Source organism: Megachile rotundata, chromosome 7 (assembly GCF_050947335.1).
Source record: "Megachile rotundata isolate GNS110a chromosome 7, iyMegRotu1, whole genome shotgun sequence".
NCBI lineage: Eukaryota > Metazoa > Arthropoda > Insecta > Hymenoptera > Megachilidae > Megachile > Megachile rotundata.
The window spans coordinates 6,086,029-6,111,083 of NC_134989.1; the positions used below are offsets into that span (position 1 = coordinate 6,086,029).

The 25,055-nt window shown below is 29.7% G+C and overlaps 1 protein-coding gene across 35 annotated transcripts in view; it reads left to right on the forward strand.

The window, feature by feature from the left end:
* LOC100877755 (AMP deaminase 2) overlaps positions 1-25,055 on the forward strand; it is a 32,167-nt gene that overhangs the window by 203 nt on the left and 6,909 nt on the right. For 2 of the 35 annotated variants that reach the window (XM_076533216.1, XM_003699488.3), the window contains exons 2-5: positions 96-248; positions 332-394; positions 9,003-9,139; positions 19,771-19,945. In XM_076533216.1, the coding sequence (XP_076389331.1) occupies positions 127-248; positions 332-394; positions 9,003-9,139; positions 19,771-19,945 (497 nt within the window). In that variant the 5' untranslated portion in view covers positions 96-126. The other 33 variants (XR_013038675.1, XR_013038676.1, XM_076533213.1 and 30 more) reach the window with 33 other exon arrangements.

Here is a 25,055-nt window from a genome sequence, read left to right on the forward strand (position 1 = left end):
TAAAAAGTATTTGTGTAGTATTTATTTTTTAAAAATTTTATTGTACTTTTAAATATCGTTCAAAACATATTAATTTTGGATAACATTTTTCGTAGTAAGCGCTAAATATCGAAGATCGATAATCCTATGATCGATTGCTTAGATTTTTTGAGACAATTCAAAATTGAATCTAATGGTATGACATCGTTTTACGATAACTATGATTATTACAAAAAAATGCTGCAGTTGCAGGAGAGATTACGAAAAAGGTAAGTGAAGTATACATTTTACAAGAATTGCATGTAAACGATAATAAAAATATTTTATATTACTTATTACACAACCGATACAGCGAAGAAGAAAGGATACGGTTGGAAGAGAGATTTAAAACACTGATGCAAGAATCTCGTAATAGGTATGTTTCTAATTGTAATTTATGTATAATTTATGTAAACGCCTTGATGTATGAATAGGAAGCAATTCACGCAGAGGAAAGATGCAAAAAAATTCTTTTTTACAAAACAAGCATTAACAAACATTTTCAGCTTTATTTCTATTTTGCGTAATAATACGTAAGAATTTTAGAGATTGTGTATTGATCTGAAACTGACCTAGTTTTGACGGATGTTCTAATCAATATGTGTAAACATAACCTTTACCTTGAAGCTATAATTAGTTTCAGACATAAATGCCATGTTTGTATTTTTCTTTGTAAAAAAACATTATGAAAGAATATCATACATCTTCTTAATATATGGTAGCATACGTTTAAACTTAAAATATACCACTTTTTTTATTTGGCTTGAATTGCAACTAAAGGTGACATTACCCAAAAATAGAAATTTTGGAAAATTAAAAATTGTTCTCACGATAAATTTCAAATATTTACCAAATGAAGTACTATATTTTAGTATAAATTAATGTTACGGATAAAAAGTAAAATAATTATTTATTTCACATATATGTAATAGGGAAAGGAGAAGAAAAGGACACAATTGACCGCAGTAGAAGTTACGAAAATTTTATGAATGTACATTTGAAAACAATTTAAGATTACTTAGTTTTGAAAAAGTGTTGGAATAGAAATGTCTAATCACGTTTTATTTGCCCATGTTAGGACAAAGAGACGGTTCTAGGTTAGGCTTTTCTAGTTCTCTCAAGGTCAAAGGCAAGTGGTGGGGGACTCTGCTTTGCAGTGCCTTTCCCCATTACCAAAAGAAGTCTACATTACACATAGGTGTATACTTACATATAATGTAAACATCTTTTGTGCAAAGGCAGTTCGCCACTACTTACTTTCAATTTCAGGGAATTAAATATGTAAATTTGAAATTTTCAATTTTCCAAATATTAAAAATTTTTAAAACAAATTCCCAATTTTTCAAGCCCAAAAATTAAAAAATTTTTGAATTTCAAAATTTCATCATTTATATAGTTCGTTACACCCGACTGTACATATAATGTTAGCATTCTAAAAAATATGTTAACATTCTAGAACCGTTATTTGAATAATAGAACATTCGAGTTGAAAAAAATTGTTATTCGAAAGAAATGATAAAATTATTAAAATTTCAGGCATTATACGTGTATAAGTCGATTGCGTTTAAGATATATAGAATTTCTTGAGGAACAACGTACGAAGAATGACAGAAATCACAAACTTCTTGAAACAGTGAATAGCGTAGACAATAGTCTTATGTTGATGACTGCAAAAATAAATAGACTTAACGTTCTTAAAGTGAGTTTATTTATTTTCGATAATGTAGTTGATAAAAACACGGTTTTGAAATATAATTTTTCTCACAATTTAAATACGTTTTATTTTCATGCGTCCGAGATTTTGTGTATTCCTAAAAGCACTTGCGGGTCAGTTTATAACAATGCACAGCATGTGACTATATGAAAATTGGAAATTTCGAAGATGTAACGAAAAACTTGTATTGCAATATGGAATATTTTCTTATTTTTTAGGCACAATATGAAGATTACCATCGTCAAATGTATGCAATTCATAGTCTACCAGAAAATACTATCGATGGCATCGATAGGATGAAAAGCGAGAACAGGAATTTAAAAAGAAATATCACTGTGAAACGTTTATCTCCTGAAGTAAAAGATAGACCATCGTCGCAAATGGTTTGGTTGGATCATAAAACGGATCAAAATTTAATTGATGGGATAAAGAATAAGAATTATAATGATGAGAAGCATGGGACGCAATTAAAACCCCTAAATCAACAAATCAGTGATAATCAAAATTCGTTACAAACACGTCAAATAACTCAAGAAAATGGCATTCGGAGTCCATCGTTTCAGAATTCGCCGGTACAACATCTTCAATATAAACTCCCGTATTGTCAAATAGATTCTGATTTGTACGTTTCACGACCATTATCCAATCTTCCTCTGAATTCGTTAAGCGGACAGAATTTATCGTATTTGGCTAAATCTCCGATAAAGCGAATGGAAACGATTCAAGTGGCGCCGTCGCGATGCAAGTTGTTGGATGTATTCCAAAATCAATCCAGATCAGAAATTTCACGAGATTATGTTAAGCCAACAGTAACCATGCACTCTCTTCGACTAGAAAACAATAAAATATTGAATGATACTCGTTTGCGGCTAAACAACGTTGACGAAGTAAATTATAGATCTACGCCAGTAATTATCGAACAAAATGCGCCAAGTATATCGTTCACGAATCCAATATTTAATTTACCTACGCGTTCCTTCAAAAGTTACTTGAGTTCTTCTTTGAAAAATATTGCTCGTCCGCGAAAATCTGTTAGCAATAGTTCTATGCGCTCAGTGATGACTTCAAAAGATTTAGATACAGACGTTTTATCAGAAAATGAAGAAGTACAAGAAAACGAAAGCAGAACAACAACAATATTGGAGAATGAACTAGACAAGTACATTGCTAAGCTTGACAAATTACATCGTGATCATGATATTCAAAGTTCGAAAGAAGTTGATGAAGAACAAAGTACAAATATTAGCGCCTTAAATGAAACATTGTTAAATAATGATCGACAGTTGTATACTGAAAATCAATCAAATGAAAGTTTTCCTAAAGATATTGAGAAGGTTTTTGCGTTGGCGGATGATCTTGCATCTAGAACAATAGATCTGAATGATGTCAATGATTTTGAAGAAGAATGTGGGAATAAAATTGAAAATCTTAGGTCGACTCAAATTACGAGTAATAATATTCCAGTTTCAGAAAGAAACGTCCTATATTCGAACACGGATGAAGGACACGAAACATCGGTAGCGAAAGATAAAATTAACATTGATACTGCGTTGCATGAGCCAAAATTAGGTTCACATGAAGATATTGAAAAGTCTGAGAAACGGAATTTTAATAGTATAAATAACATGCATGCGCCGATGCAACAGGAACAACCACTTAAATTGCAAGAAGACGAAAATGTTGATTCGATCGACTTACCAAATGATCAGTTCATGAAACAGAATGATAATAATTTACATGATGAGGAGAATTACAAAGAACATGATACTTATGTTTCAAAGAAACCGCAAAACGATCAATATTTCTCTGATATCGCTGAAGAATTAAAACCACAAAATTTAGATTCTGCTCACAAACAGGAAGATGAAATAGAGTTAACTGAAAAAGCTGAAGATAAATTTGGCGAAAGTAACATAATTATCAATGATTCTGAATTTAATCAAGAAAATGTTACTGATGTTGAAACAATAAATGAAATAAAGCTTGGGGAAAGTCAACTAGAAAAGCAGGATTCTAAACAGGAAACAAATTTGGGTAACACAAATGATCAATTATATCTAGCAAATAATGATTATTCTGAATTAGAAAAAGACACTGTAGACAATTGTGAAAATGAATTAAATGAGGTTTCTATTTTGCCTGATAAGAAATTGGAATATGAAGATTATTATAAGAACAATGAGAATATCACAGAAAATCAAGAATTAGGTAACTATGAATATGCTGAACAGAAAGAATTTGATAATGTACAAGAAGAAGAATGCTATGATACAAATCAAATATCTGATATAAATCAAAATAATACAGAAGAAATGATAATGCAAGATAAAGATTATAATGAAGATTCTAATCAAGACCAAAATTATATGCATGATTTTGAAACACAACAATTTAATTCAAATGAAGAATACAATTATGATCAAAATCCTTCATATGAAAATAATCAAGATCTAAATTATGATCAAAATGTGTCTCCTGATGGCAATCAGCAGCAGGAGTATACAGAATACATACAAGAGTCAAATGAACAGTCTGAACCTGAAAATCAATATGAACAAGTTTCTAATGTGCAAAATGAAGAAAATTTAAATCAACAGTATCCATCTTATGAACAATCTAATGCAGACCAAGCTGCTGACAAAGGAGCAATTGAAACTGATGATCAGTCTGTTGAATATATGGGTAATGATAATTTTAATCAATCAGAAATTATGCAAGAAGATGAAGATAAAGAGGTTTGTAAATATGAACAATCACAACAAGAAGAAAGCAATCAGAAAGTAGAAGTTTCAGAAACATTTAACATGCCCCAAAATAAAAATGTAAAACCAGTAGCTGAAAATGAATCAAACCAAAAGAAAGATGTAATCAAATCTTTATTAGATTCTGACACAGACAGTACAATTGAAAGGAATGTTTCAAATGCAGAAAGTGATTTTGATTTTAATTGAAATGCAAAAAATTTGAAAGCAATTTTGATTGAAATTTGTTTATAGCTTCATATAATTGTTACATTTTCCTTTTTATTCTTTTAATGCCAAATTAGATGTGCTCATAAGCAAAACAAGGCAATTTTGTAATAGTATTGAACACATCTTTATTTCTTCCAAATAATATTGCAGTTTTAATATATAGGGTACCCTATAATATGTTAAACCCACTTTAAGAATTCAGTCAGTGATTGAAAAGAGCAAAGAAAGTTCATATATTCCAACAGACCTTATTTACAAACTAAAGCAGTACATTTTATGTTGTATCATTTGATATTTGATTCCTTTTACAAAAGATGATTTCAAGGTACATAAAACATGCTTGTATGATAATATGAAGAACATCAAAAGTCTTTAGAAAAAGTGGTATTAGTATCCTTTATTAGAGTGCTTATAATTCAAAATTCACCATAAACAAATAAGACATATTTTATATGAAATTTTTTTATTGTTTTCAATTTCTAAAGTGAGTCCTACATATTATGAAACATCCAATATACAACATATATAAATGAAAATCTGAAAGGCAATTTATATTTTTTTTATAATTTCGTAAGAAACTACTATTTTTCAGTTTATTTAAAAACCAGTCCGTCCATGATTAAATGGTAGAGATTTTCATAAAATCGAACAATACCAGCATGCGTCAATTCTACAGCGCACATTTCTTGCACGTAGTTAAATTATAATGTTAGAACATTTTTAAGGCCGAAGATGAAACATTTAATTCAGATGCTTCTAAAATATTTTTATGTTTATTGTACACTAAATAATTTTACTATATTGTACATTTTTCAAACAGATTTATATTTTATAACAATGAGAGGAAAATACAAATATCTAATAGCAATATGCAAACATTTTTAGATCTACAACTAAAGATTGTAAAATAACAATGTATGATTTAATGTAAAAATTATTAATTAACTCTGCATACTGTAAACAATAAATAAGACAAGGTTTATGTTTATGATTACGTGTGAGGTTATATTTTGTCCATTGCACTATAACCTGTTCAACAAAAGATTGTGCATTGTTCAGACACGATTTGCGCAACGCGGCTAACTTCAATTGTTTTCCTACCATGTCGATACTAACAATTCTAAAATTTTTAAATCTCCAAGCTTTCAAATATCCAGCTTGACAAATTCCTAAATTGTTAAATTGCTAAATTTTTAAGTTAACCTTTTTGAAATTCTTTAAAAAACTTAAATCTAAAGATTCCGTTTTGCAAGTTCCAGACTTTATACGAAATAAAAGACCACTGGATATATGCATTTGGCGCCATGCAAATTGTAAATGCGCATGCGCTTTGATGTTGATTGTGAAATGTGGTCGACCAATTAGAGATAACCTGCGCAGAACGAATGAAAACTCGTACGATAAGTATAATGGTTTCTCGTCGAACAGAGTATGCATATAGTCTACCTGGAGCGTGAACCGAGGGTGTGAAGTTGGGTCTCTTTGTTGGAAAGAAATAGATAATAAGTGGGATTGTCATTTCATTCTTACTACGCATGTGTGAAATATAGTCCACACAATTGTCTACATCCATGCACCATAAGCAGTAGGCGCACTAAACCTTGAAGATATCAAGAAGTTTCACGTGGTACACAAATCAACTAATATGATTACTAAAATAAATTCGAAAAATCAAATGCATTAATATTGCTCATGGTTACCGTTTCAAAATTGGTACTGCAAGTTGTATTGTTATGAATGGTGACATAGCGTGCACAACCGAGAATAAACGTCGCTTGTGCTTCGTACTTTAATTGATACGATTCATTGTAATTGAAAATCTATTGAAATTAATTTTCAGTATATGTACAAATTTATAATAGGATTATCAGTTAGAAAAGAGATAGACTATCAAACATCTATTCTCTTTCTCTTGACATCATCTCTACTACTTCCAACCGGAATTCACGCTCTCCAGGTAGGCTATATCTCAATGATTTTGTCTACTGAAAATATAATAAAGACGTAATGATATATATTAATTCAAGGGTACATTACGTTGAAAATGATTGAAGTTAGTAATACTTTACTATAAATTTAAACCAATTCATATGTGCAAATTATTGTTTCGATCGATTTATTCAAGTTTGTACGAAGGTCTGTGAGAAAGTAGGTACGATCCTATTCGACGCATCGTGGCTGAAATGTGTAGTGACAGTCGGTGGCTAACAGCACGTTCCAGCATTTTAAAGATTTTGTATACGGTGTTCTTTATTTAAAAGTGCTTTGTGAACATTTACTCGAATACATTTTTGTTTCTACTTCTTTAATAAAATACATAATTTTATGACAATCGTGTACATAATTTATCATCAAATTATGACGTAGTGATTTTATTGACTCTATACGAAAAGTGATTAAAAGACATATTGAATGCTCCTGGGAATACATACGTTCATTGGAACATTGAATATTGATAAACAGTGGTCCCTGATTGTTTCACTCACAATCAGTGTTTACCATTCATAGTTAGCAATCACGTTTTATCTACTTGTCAAATGTTGTTTCTAATTGATTGAAAGTGAGAATTTATTTTCCAATTCGTGATACTGTAAGGAAATTAAACAACGTTTATTTTATCATTATGCGTTAACAATATTATGCACTCTCTTTAATTAGCCAATTAATTTTGAATCAATTTAAAATCGTTTTATCTCGCAAGATAAACATTGACATCAATTAGGTTTAATAGGAATATTGCACGTACTATTTTATAATATGTAAAACGTATTTAAACTGATTTGCAACAGTTGATAATTTTCTTCTTTTACTACATGTGGCGTATAATATATCCGGAATATGGTAAAATTAAAAATTTGCATGTTTTTTCATTAAAAATTAAAAAATTTACTATTTCTTCAACATTACAAAATTCTAATATTTTTCCGATCATTTTTATTTTATATCGTAATAGTTAATTTTGAACAAGCTAAATCCATTTTTGGACATAAGATGAAATATAAAGTAAACTTAATTTTTGTCGGAAAACATTAATATTTACTTATTTACGTACATATAAGACGACGAAAAAGTAGGTGGCGAACTTTGGTACCGTATTCCAAACTGTAATACGTAAAACATGAAAAAAGGTCATGTAAATATAGATCCGGAAATATATCATTTACGATGTATAAATACTCTGTGATTGGAGTGCTTAAAACTCGGAGAAGTTGCTTAAAATAATTTCCTCATCCAATTAAGTATAATCTTTTCAATGTCAAAATACTTCACTCTACTATATTATTAACTCCTAATAGAAAAACATTGGTGACGCTTCTACGCAATTCATATAATTCGAATTTCGATGTAAATAAAAAGTTGTACGTCGACAAGGAACTGTTTCTAGCTCTTTCCTTTCGCCCTTATGAGTAAAATATGTTACCAAAGTTTAGTTATCAATTTTCCGTATGTACATATGTTTTGAGTGGTTTCGAAATTTTTTTATACGTTTCTGACGTCATCACTTTTGTACCAGAACAGCATTGTTAGAAGTGGCAATATATGTACATACATTTCCAGTTCAAATAATTTTCCCTTTTTTACAGCCTTACAGCAATACAATAAAATTCGAATAACGAGATCAAACTGTTGATCGTTTGAATTCGAAACCATACAGGTTCATAGTCTATCAAAAACCCATTAAAATGTGAGGGAAACATTTAGAAAATTGCCTTGTTGATTACACTGTTTTGGACAGAACAAACTTTTAATATTCCTTTTATTTATACGCTTTTATTTTACCTTGAAAATTAGTATGTTCAAGGACGTGTTCTTGTGGCAGAGATTTTATCGTTCACCAGTGGATGTAGAAAAAGAGGGAAAGGAAATATAAAATGCATAGGCTGGCGTTTTCCTCTATGTCACTATTTTTACTTTGTTGTCCTAAGGCCTACCCTGTGGCACACTGATGCCCTGAATCATCAAGGCCTGCACAAGAGGGTCATTGACACATAAAATATTTGTCTTGAAATTCTCCTTGACTCAAATGTTAAATACTGTCAATTATTTATAAAAGCAAAAAGCTGAATACGTTTCACAAAATCATCTGAATGTTCAGATCACTTTTTCAGGCTTTCGAATATTATCGAATGAGATCACGGCGATATTCGAGCTTTATTCGGATTTATCAGAATGTATGATCTTAATGATATTGTATGTAATTGTTTCCTGTAGCTGTTGAATACAATGACGATTTTACGTTGACATAATTTGAGGTTGAAGTTTACCGTCGCGAAAAATTAAATCGTGCATATTTACAGAAGCATGGAGGATCTAGTATACGTAAATGGTGTGAACGATATAAATGGTGGAACCGATAGAATTTGCTACGAAATTAGCGGAGAAGGTGATGCTGACAGCTCAACAACAACGCACGATGTTGACCACCATCGCGATCGTAAGTTACATTTTAATATTTTGTCTGATATTTTAAATAAATATTTGATGCGTGACATCATTTATACCTTATAATTTATTTTTTTTATTACTTTTTATATATTTTATGTTGCTCCTTATTTTTCACCTATTCGTTTTACCATTTTTATCTTTAGCAATTTCTTATTTATTCGCCCATTTTATTCCATTCGTTTCATCATTTTTATCTTTAGCCTACGTTTAGCATTACATATTTTAATTTTTTTCCATATGTAGACTGAGTTGTACAAGGTATTCTAGAAAACATTTTAGAAAATGTGGATAATTCTGCTTTACAAATCAACCCCCATTTAAGGGCAGTTATTCAAAAGTTTTTGAATTATTTACTCTTGAAGTTACCTGCACAGATTAACCCTAGAATGAACGTCACATAGACTGATGCGATAATTAAGTATTTGAGTTATTAATAAATCAGTGATGTTTATCGCCACTTTAGCTGATCATTCTGACGTAAGAAATGACATTTGTCATCGAATAGCTGATCAAACTAAACGTTTCAGTTTTATAAACGTTTTTAACGTTTTTAGTCTGTGAGACTGATGTGATCAGCACTATTACATCTCTTTTAAGCATGCATTGTTAGAAAATTTATAATCAGGTGATCCGTAATTACCTATTACAGCGGTTCTCAACACTACGTCCACACGTAAATGCGTTTATAATGCTATTTGCATGATAAAAAATATACATTTTCACGCTGTAAAAATTATATTTATGCATAATATTTTTATAGTGTTCTTGCTTTTTCTTTTTGCCTATATTATTTATTTTATTGATCGATCATGTAAACATGTATCAGAACACGATGTCAAAAAAATCAGTTTGAGAAATATCTAACTTTTCAGTTCAAAATATTTCACAAACTGTTAATTTTTTTTATATTATCCTTTTTTAATTTTTTATGCAGAATGTTTCGAAAAATCAGTCCATGTTAAAAAAATATACCATCTCCTTTAAAGATGTAAACATGGCTTTCACAAAGCCTGACAAGGCTATCACAAGGTTAAATAGATGAAAACATGGTATGTGCTCCTTTATACAATTTTCGTCTAAAAAATTTTCACGTACCATTTATATTTTTTAAGATATTTAAAACTTGTTGAGCTTTTGGAACATTTGAGGTTTGAAAAATGGATAAAAATTTCAAGGAATATAAATAATCCTACACTTTTGGCTCTGTCCTTGTAGCTTTTTTAAAATTGTAAGAACATTACTTACATGTCGGCAACATCATGTTTCTTTTAGTATGATGACTACAATTTATGACCAAATTGCAAATTTTTTTCAAGATACTGTTTTCTGTTTGTTTATTAATAAAAGATCTTTTTTTAAATATTTTTATTTATGATGATAAAGCTGCGTCAGAGAGTTCTCCAAAAAGTAGAATGAATCTTACAAACTGACAAATAAATTTTTTTCAAAGCTCTAATATAAATCACCTTGTAGAAGATGGGTGTTAAAAGTCGGTTTGACTATTACGTGATTCAGGTAATTTTTTAATTAGTGCATAATCACTTCAAGGAAAAAAAACAAACTTCTCTTAAAAGGAACTAAATCGTTCGGGTTTGATGTCTATGAAGTGGAGACAAAGGTGCACACAGAAATTCCACAAAAAGGAAAGATTCTATTATCAAAGAAAAAAGTGAATGACAGTCTAAAAATTGTCAAATTACTGTTCCAAATTTAAGTCAATATACTGAAATTAATTTAATGTACCGTGGGAGAAACATTAATGGTTATGACATTCATATGATGATCTATTTCGCGGTGAACACCACGCTGCGTTGTGGCGCTGTTCGCAGACAAGGATGGTTTTTGACAAGCATCGTATCGAACAGAAATAGACCTAAAAAAGAATGGACATTCAAAAGTGCGAGCAGGAGGTTCTTGTACTGCTTTTGCGGTGTATTTACGCAGATTTCCTTGAGCCTATAATGGCGCAGAGGGAGCCACATTGTATTTCAGCGTCGGAAGTTTCTAGACACGTATTGGTTATTCGACAACTGAGATTTGTATTGAGTCTACTCGTTACTAGATGAACCAACCCGCTTTTGCGAGTAAACATTTATTAAAAGTATTTCGTCTAAGGCATAATGCATGATCAAGAGTTACGCAGCAGGCTGAGATGCTTCTACGCCGCCATTTCCCCTAAGGAAGTCTAGTGTTTTTACCAGCTACGTCATAACATGTGAAATCGTCACAGGTGGAACACCTTTCTTGTCTCTTCTATTGTCACCATTTATCTTATCTATTAACATAGTGGTTCTCAAACTGCGGGTCCAATATTTCCAATATTTATTTATATAATATTCAATCTATGTAATTTTAGAATCATTGATGATCGAAGGATTACAACTATAAGCCTATGTTTTGATTTTGGACACCGCACAAAATTATAATACATCGCCAGCGTCGTGAATCGAAAAAGTTTGATAACCACTGCGTTGGCGAAAAAATTGGAGCGTTTTCGTAGAAGCTGTTATCTATTTTGAAACTACGCAAAAGTTTCAATAATTTATACGTTTTAACTACTTTCTCCGCTTGTTAATACATAGAAACCTTGTAGATCTAACTATAAAATCATAACATTTTGACACACGGCCTCGTACAGTTGATTGAGATATAAGTTACGTAACAAATTATGGCATATGAATATATTTAAAAATATTATTAGATAATCGAGTCGGTGTATTTAATTTCCTTTATATGTCCTAATGATTAGAAGAAGCGCCATACAATTGTTCTTAAATTTAAGAACAATTATATGCGTATGAAGATATTGCATGACTTCGAGTTTTCAAAATTTGGCATAGAGCCTAACATCTTTCTGTTTTCAACGTTGTACTTGCTCGTTCGGTCTCCAATAGTATTTTTGCCACCGTACGAAGGTTCTCTGTTCGTTTAGGCACATTGCTAGTGTTCAAGTGTTAGTACGCAAGCAAAAACAAGGCTACTCGTTCTTTTGGCGACAGTGTATCCTGTTCAATGATTCAAACAGTAATCGCCATCTTCCGCGATTTTACTTTGTCGCGCACCGTCAAATACGCAGATTCGATGTTCATGTTGGGTTGTTTTATATAAGTGTGTTTGCGTTTTCAGCACAGTTATTACTATTCATTTTCGACGTGTTATATCGTATACATTCGCTGTAAAATCGCGGTGTGCACGTAACAACGCGCTTTTAAGTTTAGCGTATCGGTATATTTTTCAGTGATTTTTTATTTATTCTGCAGACGTTACGAACTAGTATTTGTTTAGACAAATGTGTTACGAATTAATTTAGTGGAACATAGAATTTAATTGTCAGATTATTATGAAACGTTTTTCGGCAATCAAATACTATCAAGTGTTTTAAATTATTTCTGACTTGCTGTGAGTGATTCGTGATTTGAAAAATGTCAAGCAGAGGCGTTACTTCGAGGGAAAATGACTATTTCTATTGTCTGAGATTGCCTAACTTTCTTATAGATCCTGAAGATGATGGTAATCATTAAACATTTTTAATTGAAATTAACATGAAACTTGATCAAGTAACGTAAATTTATATATAAATAGTATGATGTTTATTTCTATTTTTAAATAATGTTTAACTACACTATTACTTTGCAAGAAACGTATTTTAACAGAATTTAGGAAATTTATATCACATTTCATTTGCAAGAAATTCCTTTCGATATTTTTGTGCAAATTAATAATTTCAAGATAAGTAATGAAGTAAAATTATTTAGAGTATTAGCACAAGAAAATTATTATTCAAATAATTAATTTGGAAAGGCTTTTTCCTCGTGTTTTCTGACAAAATATTTTTTGAAAATTCTTTCTAGAAATTAAAAACATGTATCATCATCTATTTTTATAGTATATACGCAAAAAACCTTGTCTCACATTTTACCTACTGCTTTTAAACAAAAGGTAATTAATTGGATAAGTTTATTATTAATAATAATAAAGTTTATTATAAGTTTATTAGTATTTCTATTTTAAAAAAGGAACTTATATACGTTAAATACAAACGAAATTAGTAAAATTTTTATTTTGCGCATAAATAGTATTATACGTAGTTAACATTTTCAATTTAAAACAGAGGAAAAACTTTGTTTTTCTAGTTACTTATCAGTAAGGAGTTTATGACTCAAAATTCAATTAGTCCTGCGCAGAAGATTTCAAAATATCGCGATAGTGCGCAGGTTACCGACAGCGCACTCTTGCGTCGAATGTTGGAATCTTCTTTTCATCTTATGTTTCAATAACAAATCTATATATGTAGATACATACATTTTTTAAATGCATTTTGCACAAAGTTTTGAAATGCTGCACGAAAATTGCATTATTTTCAACGAGTAGCGATGTTAAATTTTTTATTACAAAAAATGGGTCATGTAGCAGTAGTAGTAGACGATGCTGATTGACTTTGAATCTCTTTCGATTTTTTAATCTACGATAATCGTTCTCTATAGATTTTATGAGTTAAATACAAATCCATAAGCGTTTCATATCGTTTATTGTTTTTTAAAAAAATAAATTTTTAAATAATTACTGATTTTGATCTTTAAAAATATTTGAGGCTTTTACAACAGCAGTGTGAATGCAGTTTGATGCATTTCAGTTTCTTATGAACTGAAACAATTTTACAGAATCTTACGAATGAAATAATGTAAATAATTTACTACATTATGAACATTTAATTACACACGTTCCAATAATAATTAAAGTGAAAGAGACATTCAAAACGCATTCATTTTTTCAAACGTTATTTACTTTATTTCGAAAACTAAGTTTTGAAGAAAATTTAACTGTACCATACGATAGATGCATTTTTTAACAGAAAACTTTAAAATAAATTTCTGAAATTAGTTTAGCAAAACACAGCCAGTGTACTCAACCTCAGCAGTTCTGTCGGTGCGTTTTGCTTGTTCTTTTCACTTCGGTCGTTATTTTAATATATTCTTAGTAATAAATTAATGAGTATCATTTCATAAGGAAGAATTCATAGAAGTGCAGTGTTGCGTCGAAGCAAAATTTGACGCAAAGTGCAGCCAAATAACTTACGCTGTTATCCACAAAATATCTTTAGAACCAAAAATCCACATTACTTTCTTTACCTCAAAAAGCGACTGATAGACAAAAGGTTCTCAAATTTGTATTTAGCGTAGAATACTGTTTCGCTTATGTTGTTATTTTATGAAGGACAAAGGCAACATCTTGAGCCAAGAGCAGTGGCCGGATTGACAGTTGCTAATCATTTCTTGTAGACCAGCAGCAAGTGTAGTGGTATGTAAGCAAAGTAAAACGACAAGGTAAAACGCACGGAAAAACTGCGTAGTCGATGATGGAAAAAAACTGTAACCGTTTGTCAAACTATAATTATATTCTCGGTTAAAAAGATAGCACACTTATTGCTTCTCCAGAACAATCTAGAATTTTTTAATTATTGTAAATATGTAAATGTCACGACTTAGAAAATAAAAATTTATAAGGTTTTCATCGATCATCAGAATAAGAAAAATATCGGAAATGAAATGATAGCAATTTTGCAGGCTATAAACAAAGAATATGAAATGGAACGTCAGAAATATAAAATTATGAAAATACACAAACTTCATGCATATTTATATTTAGTATCAATATCTGCTTATTTCGGGAAAATCAAGGTTCTTGGTATTTCAAATTAATCTTTGGATAAGTGCCAAAATTTGATTTAGACGGTCTCTAATCATGGTGAAAATAAGGAAGAATCGGTAGCGATTTCTCTATAATTTCTTTTCGAGACACATACAAATCTTGCAAGCCTATTTTTTTTATATATTGTTGTTCTGTAACACAATATTGCAATGAAAAACTTTTGAATATCAGAATTCGTGTTTTCCAGATTTCTTCAGGTACAGTGACTGCTCGATAAATGACCACTCTATAAGTAACTGTGATAAATAAGTGAACAAATAGCACATCTAGTCACATTTTAGATTGAGTAATTCAAAGTGTCTGAATTTTGCAACTGATTAAACTAACAGTACAAAATATTTAAATAAGAACAATGTAGTTTTAGTACATGTTTTTATTTCTTCATTTCCAAATGAATTTACTTGTTTATTGCATTAAATCTTTATATTACAATGTACTTTTTAATAAAAAATCCTACAGAATTTAATTTTGTTAAATAATATTCAAACTCAAACGTAAGTACAGAAAGCAGCACAATTTTATGACAATTAAAAATTGTCGTGCAAAAACAAGTCAATCTTTTTGTCACAGACTGTATCTCTGAAACCACGATAGAAAATTATCAGCTTGTAACATAAGTAAGTTTTGTTGTAAGTCCAAACATTAGAGGCATATGAGAACCCGAAAATACCAGGAACCAGATGGTTGGAAGGAGTTGGGAGATTGGGTCAGGTCGGATGGAGATACTTTCGAGAATGACTTTTCGGGGTTAACTTGAATTTAAAATTTCTAATTGTAATTCCGGTTTAAAACGTTTTCGGATCTCACAGTATAATGTAAGAGAATTTTTGGTAATATGTAGTTTGTTTACAGCTATAAAAATGTTGGTAGTATAAGTTGGTAGTAGACTTAACCTCACAAAAAGCAGTGCAAAATTTTGAAAATTATTTAGAGGAAATATGTAAACACAAATTCCTTCGATTATACAGTGATTTGAGTAATAGATACTTTGCACTAACTTTGTAAAACAAGAAAGTAAAAAACGAATTGTATGTGTTAGGTATACCAACCTTACATTTTTAAGAGAACCCAAAAGCAGTACACCATTTTTTTAGTCGTTCGATATAAGCTATATCGCAAACAAGATTTAAAACTCTCGTCAAAAACAGCATATGTACATATCGACACAAAGAATGTTAAGATTCAGATGAATCGTGTATCTGAACATGATTCAGATTCTCGAAATTGTCGAGAATCCTAGCATTCTTGAAACACTTTCGGGAACTCAACTCGATCCAGAAAAAATTCCCGCCTCTGCACACTTCTCATATTACCTCTAATAAACATCTCCCAATTCTAAGAATTTTGTTATGACTCATTGCAAATGCGCATAAGTATGATTCACAAGAAATTACTTGCAGTCAGTTTAAACCCAGCAGTGCTACTCGTAACACCTGTAACGTTGAATGAAAAGAAAAAAACAATATCGAAATAGATTTCGTTCGTGTACGGCTCGAGAATTTATCTCGCGTAATTTTGTACGAGATGGTGGCATACTTTTGATTGGTAGTGTACGACTGTACGAGCGTGCGCACGGATCTTAAGTCTACAAGTGCCAACTCAACGTTACAGTTAGTGTATGTGATACTTGTGACCAGTTAACAGCAGTGGTCAGTGCCCTCTCAATTACGGACTAAACGTGTCTTGTTTATCTCGTTCGAAATATTTTGTACCCACTTTTGCGCAGAAAGTATTCGAGTCAAGGGTAAACGTGTTTGTACATATCGTAATTTTCGAAATCGTCGTGTTAACAAAAGTGTTAGTATACGTTGTGATATTCTCAAGAATTTTCGAAATATCGATCGTCTTGTGCTCGTCGATATGTTTCGCTCGATCGTGCAACGTTGCGTATATGCACTTTTCAAGCACCGAAATTTATACCGGTTTTAAAGTGACACATGTGTATTGTTAGAAACACATTCTCAATAAATGTGATACTATCTTATGCATCTGTCAACATTTAATTTGTGACTAGTTTCGTCTTGTTTTTGATTTTCCACTACCAGTTATATAAAATATGCAAAATTCTATCGTACGATTTTAAGTGTTAGAGTTAGAAGTTTAATTCTAACTTCTAAGTACTAAGAGTTAGAATTAAATTACTTCTTTTTTAAGTTAATGCTTTTTGGGTTGATGGATATAAAAAATTGATAAATTTAGAGGCAAAAGCAACAGATATCTCGCTAATCGGGATAAATGAAAGAATACTACGTAAAAATTAAATATTTGTCGGTCGTCACACTTTTATCGCAGAGCGCCAACACTTTGTTTATACATAAGCGCGTACTATATTACACATACTTGCAACACATGCAAGAAAGTCTGCGAGAATTACTGCACAACAGAAACAAATATTTGATAATTTTTTATTCAAATTGATCAAACGTATAAAGACGAGCTGTCTAAAGATTTCTGGCCAGACAGATTGACTAATACATTGTTTTTGTTTTTTATCGAATTGTATATATTTTAACAGTGAGTCTTACTATTGTTCATCGAGTTTTATGCTCTTATCATCTTTGAGTTACGATAAGCTTATTGATTTATCAGCTCTGCCAAGAAAATGTCGAGGGATCGTTGACGTTGAGGATCACTGCCAGCACCTCGAGCAGTTTTATTTTCGTGAACGAAAACAAAATCTGTTTTATATCCTTCTTATATAGTTTTCGAAAGAAATCGTTTAGTCACTTAGATTTTTAAATCAATGCACTTTTTAGGCCTTTATTTTTTTTAGACCTTATTATTTTCAGACCTTAATATTTGAACAAATTAGTTTGATTGTTTAATATTTAAATGTTTATAACGTTGTGTAAACATATACTATTGTATTTAATATAATTACTGTAAGAAGTATTTTCATACAGTTAAAGCGCATTAAATTTTTGAATGCGTGAGGATTCGCGCGTTTCAAAATGGCGACTGACTTAATCAAATTCAGAAAAACTTTGTATTTCTAACTTAATAAAATATTTAAAATTTTTTACGAATAAAAATATTTTAACAAAATTTTATGGAATTGTGGAGTGTATTTTTTCGGTGTTTACTCTTCCAGTTTGATAGGTTTGAAACTCATGAAGATATGCTTATACTTATTGTTTGAAATTTAAAAAATCTATTCACAAGGGTAATCACAATGCATTACAGTTATAGTATGATTATAGACGATTGATAAATTCGATTAAAGCTATACATAGATGTGGTGTACAATTTGATACTGGAATTCTAAAAACTTTTTTAGACACATTATATACTTTACAAGATGGTGTTGGGTAATGAAAACGACTATTTAAATGGATATAAACATAATTCCGTCACCGAATGGTTGCAGAAAACAGGACAAGCCAAAAACGATGGTAATTTTCCGGATTAAATTTCTTCTATTTATCTTAGGAATACCGTTGTTATACCGAGAACTATTTATAATTCTTACTCAAAATCTGATGATAATAAATAATTTATGACTACTGGAATTTCAAATCTATTTTAGAAACATAATCGATTAACCGGGAAAGATGAGCTAACTTATTACTTCACCTTCCATTATTCATTTAGCATCTCCTTTTTCATAAATATTAATCGAATCATGTCGTTATACATTATTGGCTTGTTAGCTGATTAAAATTCTGTTTCAATATTTGTCCACCGTCAAAATAAACTGGACATTTCCATTGTTAGTAATGAAACCCGGGTTCCTACTAATTAATTAAGTTTTTAGTTGAATTGGACACTGACCAATGTTTAATTTATAATACAATTTGTTTTAATTGAGAATAATTTATTTATTAATTTATTTTAATTTGTCATCGTCAACTGAATGATTTTCAAATTGAAAATTTAATTCAAATTTAATCATTTTTATTTAATTTTTCATTAATTAAATCTCGTCAAACATGATCACAATTAAAATTAACTTCCTAATCTCTGATTTTAATATACTAATTAATAACCAATATTTAATTCATAATTCAGCTTCCTTTAACTCATAATTAATTTGAATAATTTTCAAATCAAAAATTAAAGTTTAACCAATAATTAAATTTAGTCAAACTTAACCAAAATTACACTAATTTGCAAATTAAGCTTTAATTTGTTTATTATATTACCTCTCTTAAAACTGGTCAGTTTCTCAAATTAGGAATAATTAGCAAGGCAATACTGTATTTGTACAAAGTAATATTTGCTGTAGCAATAGTTGATTCAAAGGTCGTGACAATTATACCATATGGTAACAACAATAAAATCTTCGTCATGATATAGCAAAGCTGCAAATTAATCCTTTGTCAAATAACGCGTGAACTCGACTTTTCCAGAATCATATTTTACCTTCAATTTTAAGACTTAGCTTCAGTATTGTACTGATAATTCTTTCGTTGTACTTTAAACGTTTTTTTTTACACAAACCCAAATGAAATTGTAGAATATTATTTTTCTTAAAGAATCATTTCGACACTTTTTATATATTTTTCGACCGTGCTATATTATGGCAGAGACTGTACACGTGATCTGTCTACTGGGTAGATGTGCGTGTATATGTGTGAAAAGAAAACGAATGTAACATGATTGGCAGCCCTACCCTTGAGTCAACTCTCTGGAAATGCAGTCTGCATTAGAAGAGAAATGATCATTTTACCACTAGAACTATCAAAGGGGTCAAACTGACTCGTTTTAGGTTTCCTATTTTAAATTAAATCTATTTTTATCAAAATTAACTTTCATAAAAGTAAAACATTCTACTTTATGTTTCACATTTTATATACTTTATTTTCAATTTAAAATTAAATTCAGGAAAAAGTCAGACATCATAGTGATAAAAAATGATCAAAAATAATTAGCTATGTTCACCTATAAAATTGTTTTATTTTTTGATTACAGGGAGTGAAAGCCCAGTTTTTGGATTGGAAGGAGGTGGAACAGGTACAGGTGGAACTTCCTTAAGACTTACATCACACGAATTACCTAATGAGATTTCAGCTCCCTACGAGGTTCCACAATTTCCAATCGAACAAATTGAAAAGAAGCTCTTAATCCAAAGACAGTTGACCGTCAAGTAAGTAATATTATTTGTACTGTTATTTCCGATAGAAAATCCCGAAGGTTTTAAATATTTAAATGTATTCAATATATTGTGTTCCATGTGGACCACATATGAGCTACTCTTTTCATTCAAGTTGTTTCAACAATTTTATATAAAAAAAACTTGTTCATCACTCATATCAGATTGTGGAAAATCATTTCACTTGGTAATTTTGTTTTGAATAAATTTAACAGATAATTAATTATATTCTGTTAAACTATTAAAAGCAAAAATACGTAGGGTTGATGTCATAGGATACATAAATAATTCTACTTTTATAATAATACAATTTCTGTTTCGAACAAATAGAAGAAAGATACTGATTAATCAAAATTTTCATTGTAACTTACGTAACGCGAATATACTTTTATAAAAAGATCAAAGAGAAAATAGCAGATAGTATTTTACATAATATTTCAAAACTTCTGATAACTATTATCATTTAGAACTTCTACTCCAGTAGAATATACAGAATAGTAATATAATTTTCTTTAATCTTTATTTTGCTGCACAAACAGTAAATTTTGTTCGTGTTACGATAGCCGTGACGCAAAATGAGAAACCTTCAGGAGTACAAAATTTAAAAGACAAATATTTTAAGTTACGAGGAGAATATTTTATAAATGACTGTATGTAATCGTTAATCATATAGCCGATATTCAAAATAAACTAATTTCAATATTGTATAAGACGGCATAAAGTTTGAGGGGGCCGGCGGGAAAATTCAAATTGCTATAATTCCACGTGTCACCGGGCTACCATATTACACGGGCCATCGATACATTCGAAAAAACAATTATACAGAGATCTGGGGAATTGCCTAACATTAAAATGTAGTGGAAGATTACGTCGATAGGGGAATAGAATGTACAAGTGTGCTTATGCGTTCTAATCTGACAATGTACATACATATGTACAATATAGAGTAAGGAGAAGGGGTTGTTTGCGACTAGCCTTCGCGACAGTGGTTCGTTTAGTAGTTGGGTGACCATCGAGGTGATCAGAACAGCTTGGTATGCATTGTACGAGACGTAAATTATTTTCGATCCACGAATGCAAAACATGTTCGCGCACGATTACATTATGATCGTCAATAAGCTTTGCAATAGCCTACCGTGACATTGCAAGGGGTATCTCTGAGGTCAAGTTATGTGAGTTGATCGTATCAACTGACAAAAATTTTATTCACACGAATTGTGTCGATCGTGCAGCAACTTTTGCGTGAAAAATTCATTTAATTAATTTAAAAAATAGCGGACACTTTTCATGCGATTAATTATTCAATTTTACTCGTTGGCAGCAAATAGATTGTTATAGTCGACTAAATTTGATTAATACGTAGAAATGTTAATTAACATTTTTTAAATCAGTTTCAAAATTTAGCGTAAAATATCGAATGTAGAAAATTGATGGAATAACTTAGATATTCTTTAGAATTTATTTGTACTATTTTCCAAATTTGTTAACAGTTTTTTTAAATGTAATTTCTTTTTAGTTTCATTATGAATTTGTAACCGTTCATGTATAAACGATATTAATATCTATGATTTTTCTGATATGTGAAAATCACATTCGTTAAATTAGTTCAATCGTTAATGTCATTATCATGTCTCGCATGCGTTTTATATAATTATACGTTGATACTTTGTTACGAGGAATATAATTAAACCCGAAAGTTAGGAAAATATTAATGGTAGTAGGTGTACTGATCAGTATCTAACCTGCTATTTATTAAGTATGGTTATTATGTAGAATAGGGTGCACATCATCTGTTTCAATGATCTTGATACATGTTATAAAGGTCAATGAGTAATTTCATATAGGATATTAACAATAATGTGAACATTAGAGAAAAAAGTGGTATCATGGGTTCTCCATTTTTATTTTATAAAATCTGAATTTTTATATTTATGATTAATAACATTACCAATAATAGAATAAAACTAAAATGTTATATAAATGTTGTATAAATAATAACTATTTATTGTTACTACTTTGTAACTATTAATTATAGTATATTTTGATTAACAAATGTTATTAGTAAAAGTAACATTTATTAAAATGTTAGGAGAAGAAAAGTAACATTTTAATAAATGTTAACATTTTATAATTAATAGTTACAAACTAATAACAATAAATAGTTAGTAACTAAGTAATAAGAATAATGACAATGCTTTGTAATAATAAGTGACCACCATTGACCACTATTTTTTACAATTTATTTCTTAAATTAAATAAAATAAAAAATGCGTAAAATGGTGGAGTATTTTATCCTGCTCTATTCTACATAATCACCTTAAATACTTACAAAATGCTAAAAGTAAAGGTTCTTTCGTGATCAGCATTTTGCACAATGAAATAAATAATATTTGTAAAAATAAAGTTAATACAATCAGTCTAAACGATACAGTAAAGAACACGAAGTTGAATGTATAAAAAAGAGACCGATAAGATATGAATAACAACACTGATTTTAATTTGCTACTTTTTTTAATGTTTATAATTAGTCGTTTTTAAAAAGACAAATAACAGAGAGGCAATATGAAATATTGAATTTCTTTACGTTATCAGCGTACATGTAAGAGACGTAAAAGTACGAGGATCGTGTATAACATGTTCGCTGGTGCGAACGAATCAAAACGGTGGCTCAGGGATAATAGAATACTCTTAAGGTAAATTAAAATGCTCTAACGCTTGCTTACATCCCCTTAAAGGAAATTCTTATCATTACTATTTAGAGTTTAAATATCTATACGTGCTAGTATACTCGATACATTATATATAAATTCATTTCATTTTGTCGAAGAATGTATTTGTATCGTTTGAAGTGATATTACGGAAATACTGTTAATGGAAAGTAGCATTCACATCGATAAAAGGGAAGCTTCCCTGGAGAAAATGGCGATGTACGAACGAGGGTAAATAATACAGGAGTAATGAGGAAATGATAATTCGTGGAATTTTACTTTGAAGAATATTAATAGTACAATTTGGATTAGGTTTGGTTAATCAGTTAAAATGATTTGTACATTGTTAAAATTATTTTTTAAATAGTACTTAAATAGATATTACTCAGAATTATACAGAAATTAATATTATGAGTAAATGAAATTTGTCAAAGGACAAACGACAAACGGAAATTTGATTGTCAAAGCTACCTTTATAAACTAATTATTTTCTAGGAAATATTAATGTGTTGAACTCTGGTATAATGTAGACTTCTTTGTACAAGAATTATTGCAGGGGAAAGAGCTTCTCACTACTTGTTTTTGATTTCAGAAAATCAGTTAATTAAACTTGAAAACCTGAAGTAATTAAATTTTGAAATTTCAAGATTTCCAAATCTATAGAATCCCATAATCCAAAATTTCTGAATGCCTAAATTTCCATATTTTCAAGTTTCCAAATTCCAAAATTTCTAAATTTCTAAATTTCCAAATTTCCAAGTTTCCAAGTTTCCAAATTCCAAAATTTCTAAATTTCCAAATTTCCAAGTTTCCAAATTCCAAAATTTCTAAATTTCCAAGTTTCCAAATTCCAAAATTTCTAAATTTCCAAGTTTCCAAGTTTCCAAATTCCAAAATTTCTAAATTTCTAAATTTCCAAATTTCCAAGTTTCTAAATTTCTAAATTTCCAACTTTCCAAATTTTCAAATTTCTAAATTTCTAAATTTCTAAATTTCTAAATCCCTAAATCCTTAATTTTTCAAATACTCAAAATGCAAAATTTCTAAATTTAAAAATTGTTCACATTCCCAAAGTTCTAAGTTTAAAAGTTTGTTATTTTTCAATTTGTGCGACGAGTGGTTTATCCTCTTTCTCTCATACCGCCATTTCCCTTAGGAAAGATTTGCCAGTATACCTAGGCGAAATGTGGAGATTTTGAAAATCAATTTTAATCCTTAATTGTTAAAAACAATATATAATTTTCGTCATAAAAGCGTAAATTGTACGTACGCCAATCATATAGGACCCTGAAATTAATTTTGCAAAGCAATGAAGCGTTATTCTTAAAACTGAGTTATTCTTGCAAATCATTGTAAAATATGGTAGAAATAATTTTAAGGTGTAATACTCGTGTGTGTTCAACATCGTACAATAATAACTGTTAATTTAGCATAGTTTATTGCAAGCAGTAATCATTACTTCCTTCAGAACGAAGTTAAAATAAGATATTTAGTGTAAAAATTATTTGCGATTAAAAATTAAGATACTTTGAGAAATGCGGATGACATTTTTCAGAATTTTATACCAAATCTTTTTCTATTAGAATATTATCAATTTACAGAAGCTGGATTTATGTATAGTAGTGCTAGAGACTTTTATTTTTATATAATCCTTTGCTTGTGTATTGCCCTTTTAATGTCCCACATAATATTTAATAGCGTATCGTATCAAACATTCTGCTTCTATTTGTACAAATTTATATACATACAATATTTTTTGTTACTAATAAATCACAAATGAATTAGGAATTTATTACATTACAGTACAAAGCTGATTATGCTATTTTTATGCCATTATTATGCTGAAAGCTGATTATGAAAATTACAAAACAGATTATTAAATTTTTAATTTAAGTTTAATTATTAAATTTAATAGTAGGATTGTTTTATATTTGCAATCGTCTGTTAATAACTAAAAGAGTAAAATGGAATTTTTTAAATATTCTTTGTTGATAAAATAAATATGTCAATATACTCGTTTTATCAACGAAAAATATTTAGAAAAATACCATTTTACTAATAACAATCAGCTCACAAGAAAAAGTTTCGAAACCGGAAAATCAAGAAAGTAAAGTTTGTGAATATGTCGATGTATTTCTGAATAAAACAATTTTAAAATGGTTATAACACCGATTAAAATGATTTTACGAAACCTATTTAGTTTACGAAAAACCTATTTTTATTCAAACTTCTATACACTCATTTATGATATTAAATTCTTAAAAGTAAAATTGTAATTTCAGTCTTTTTTATTGCATATTCTTTTATTTATTTTGCCATGTTAAACTATATTACCGACTCATACATAAATGACGTACTATAGAAGATCGGTCTGTGTTATCAACAGAAATAAAAAA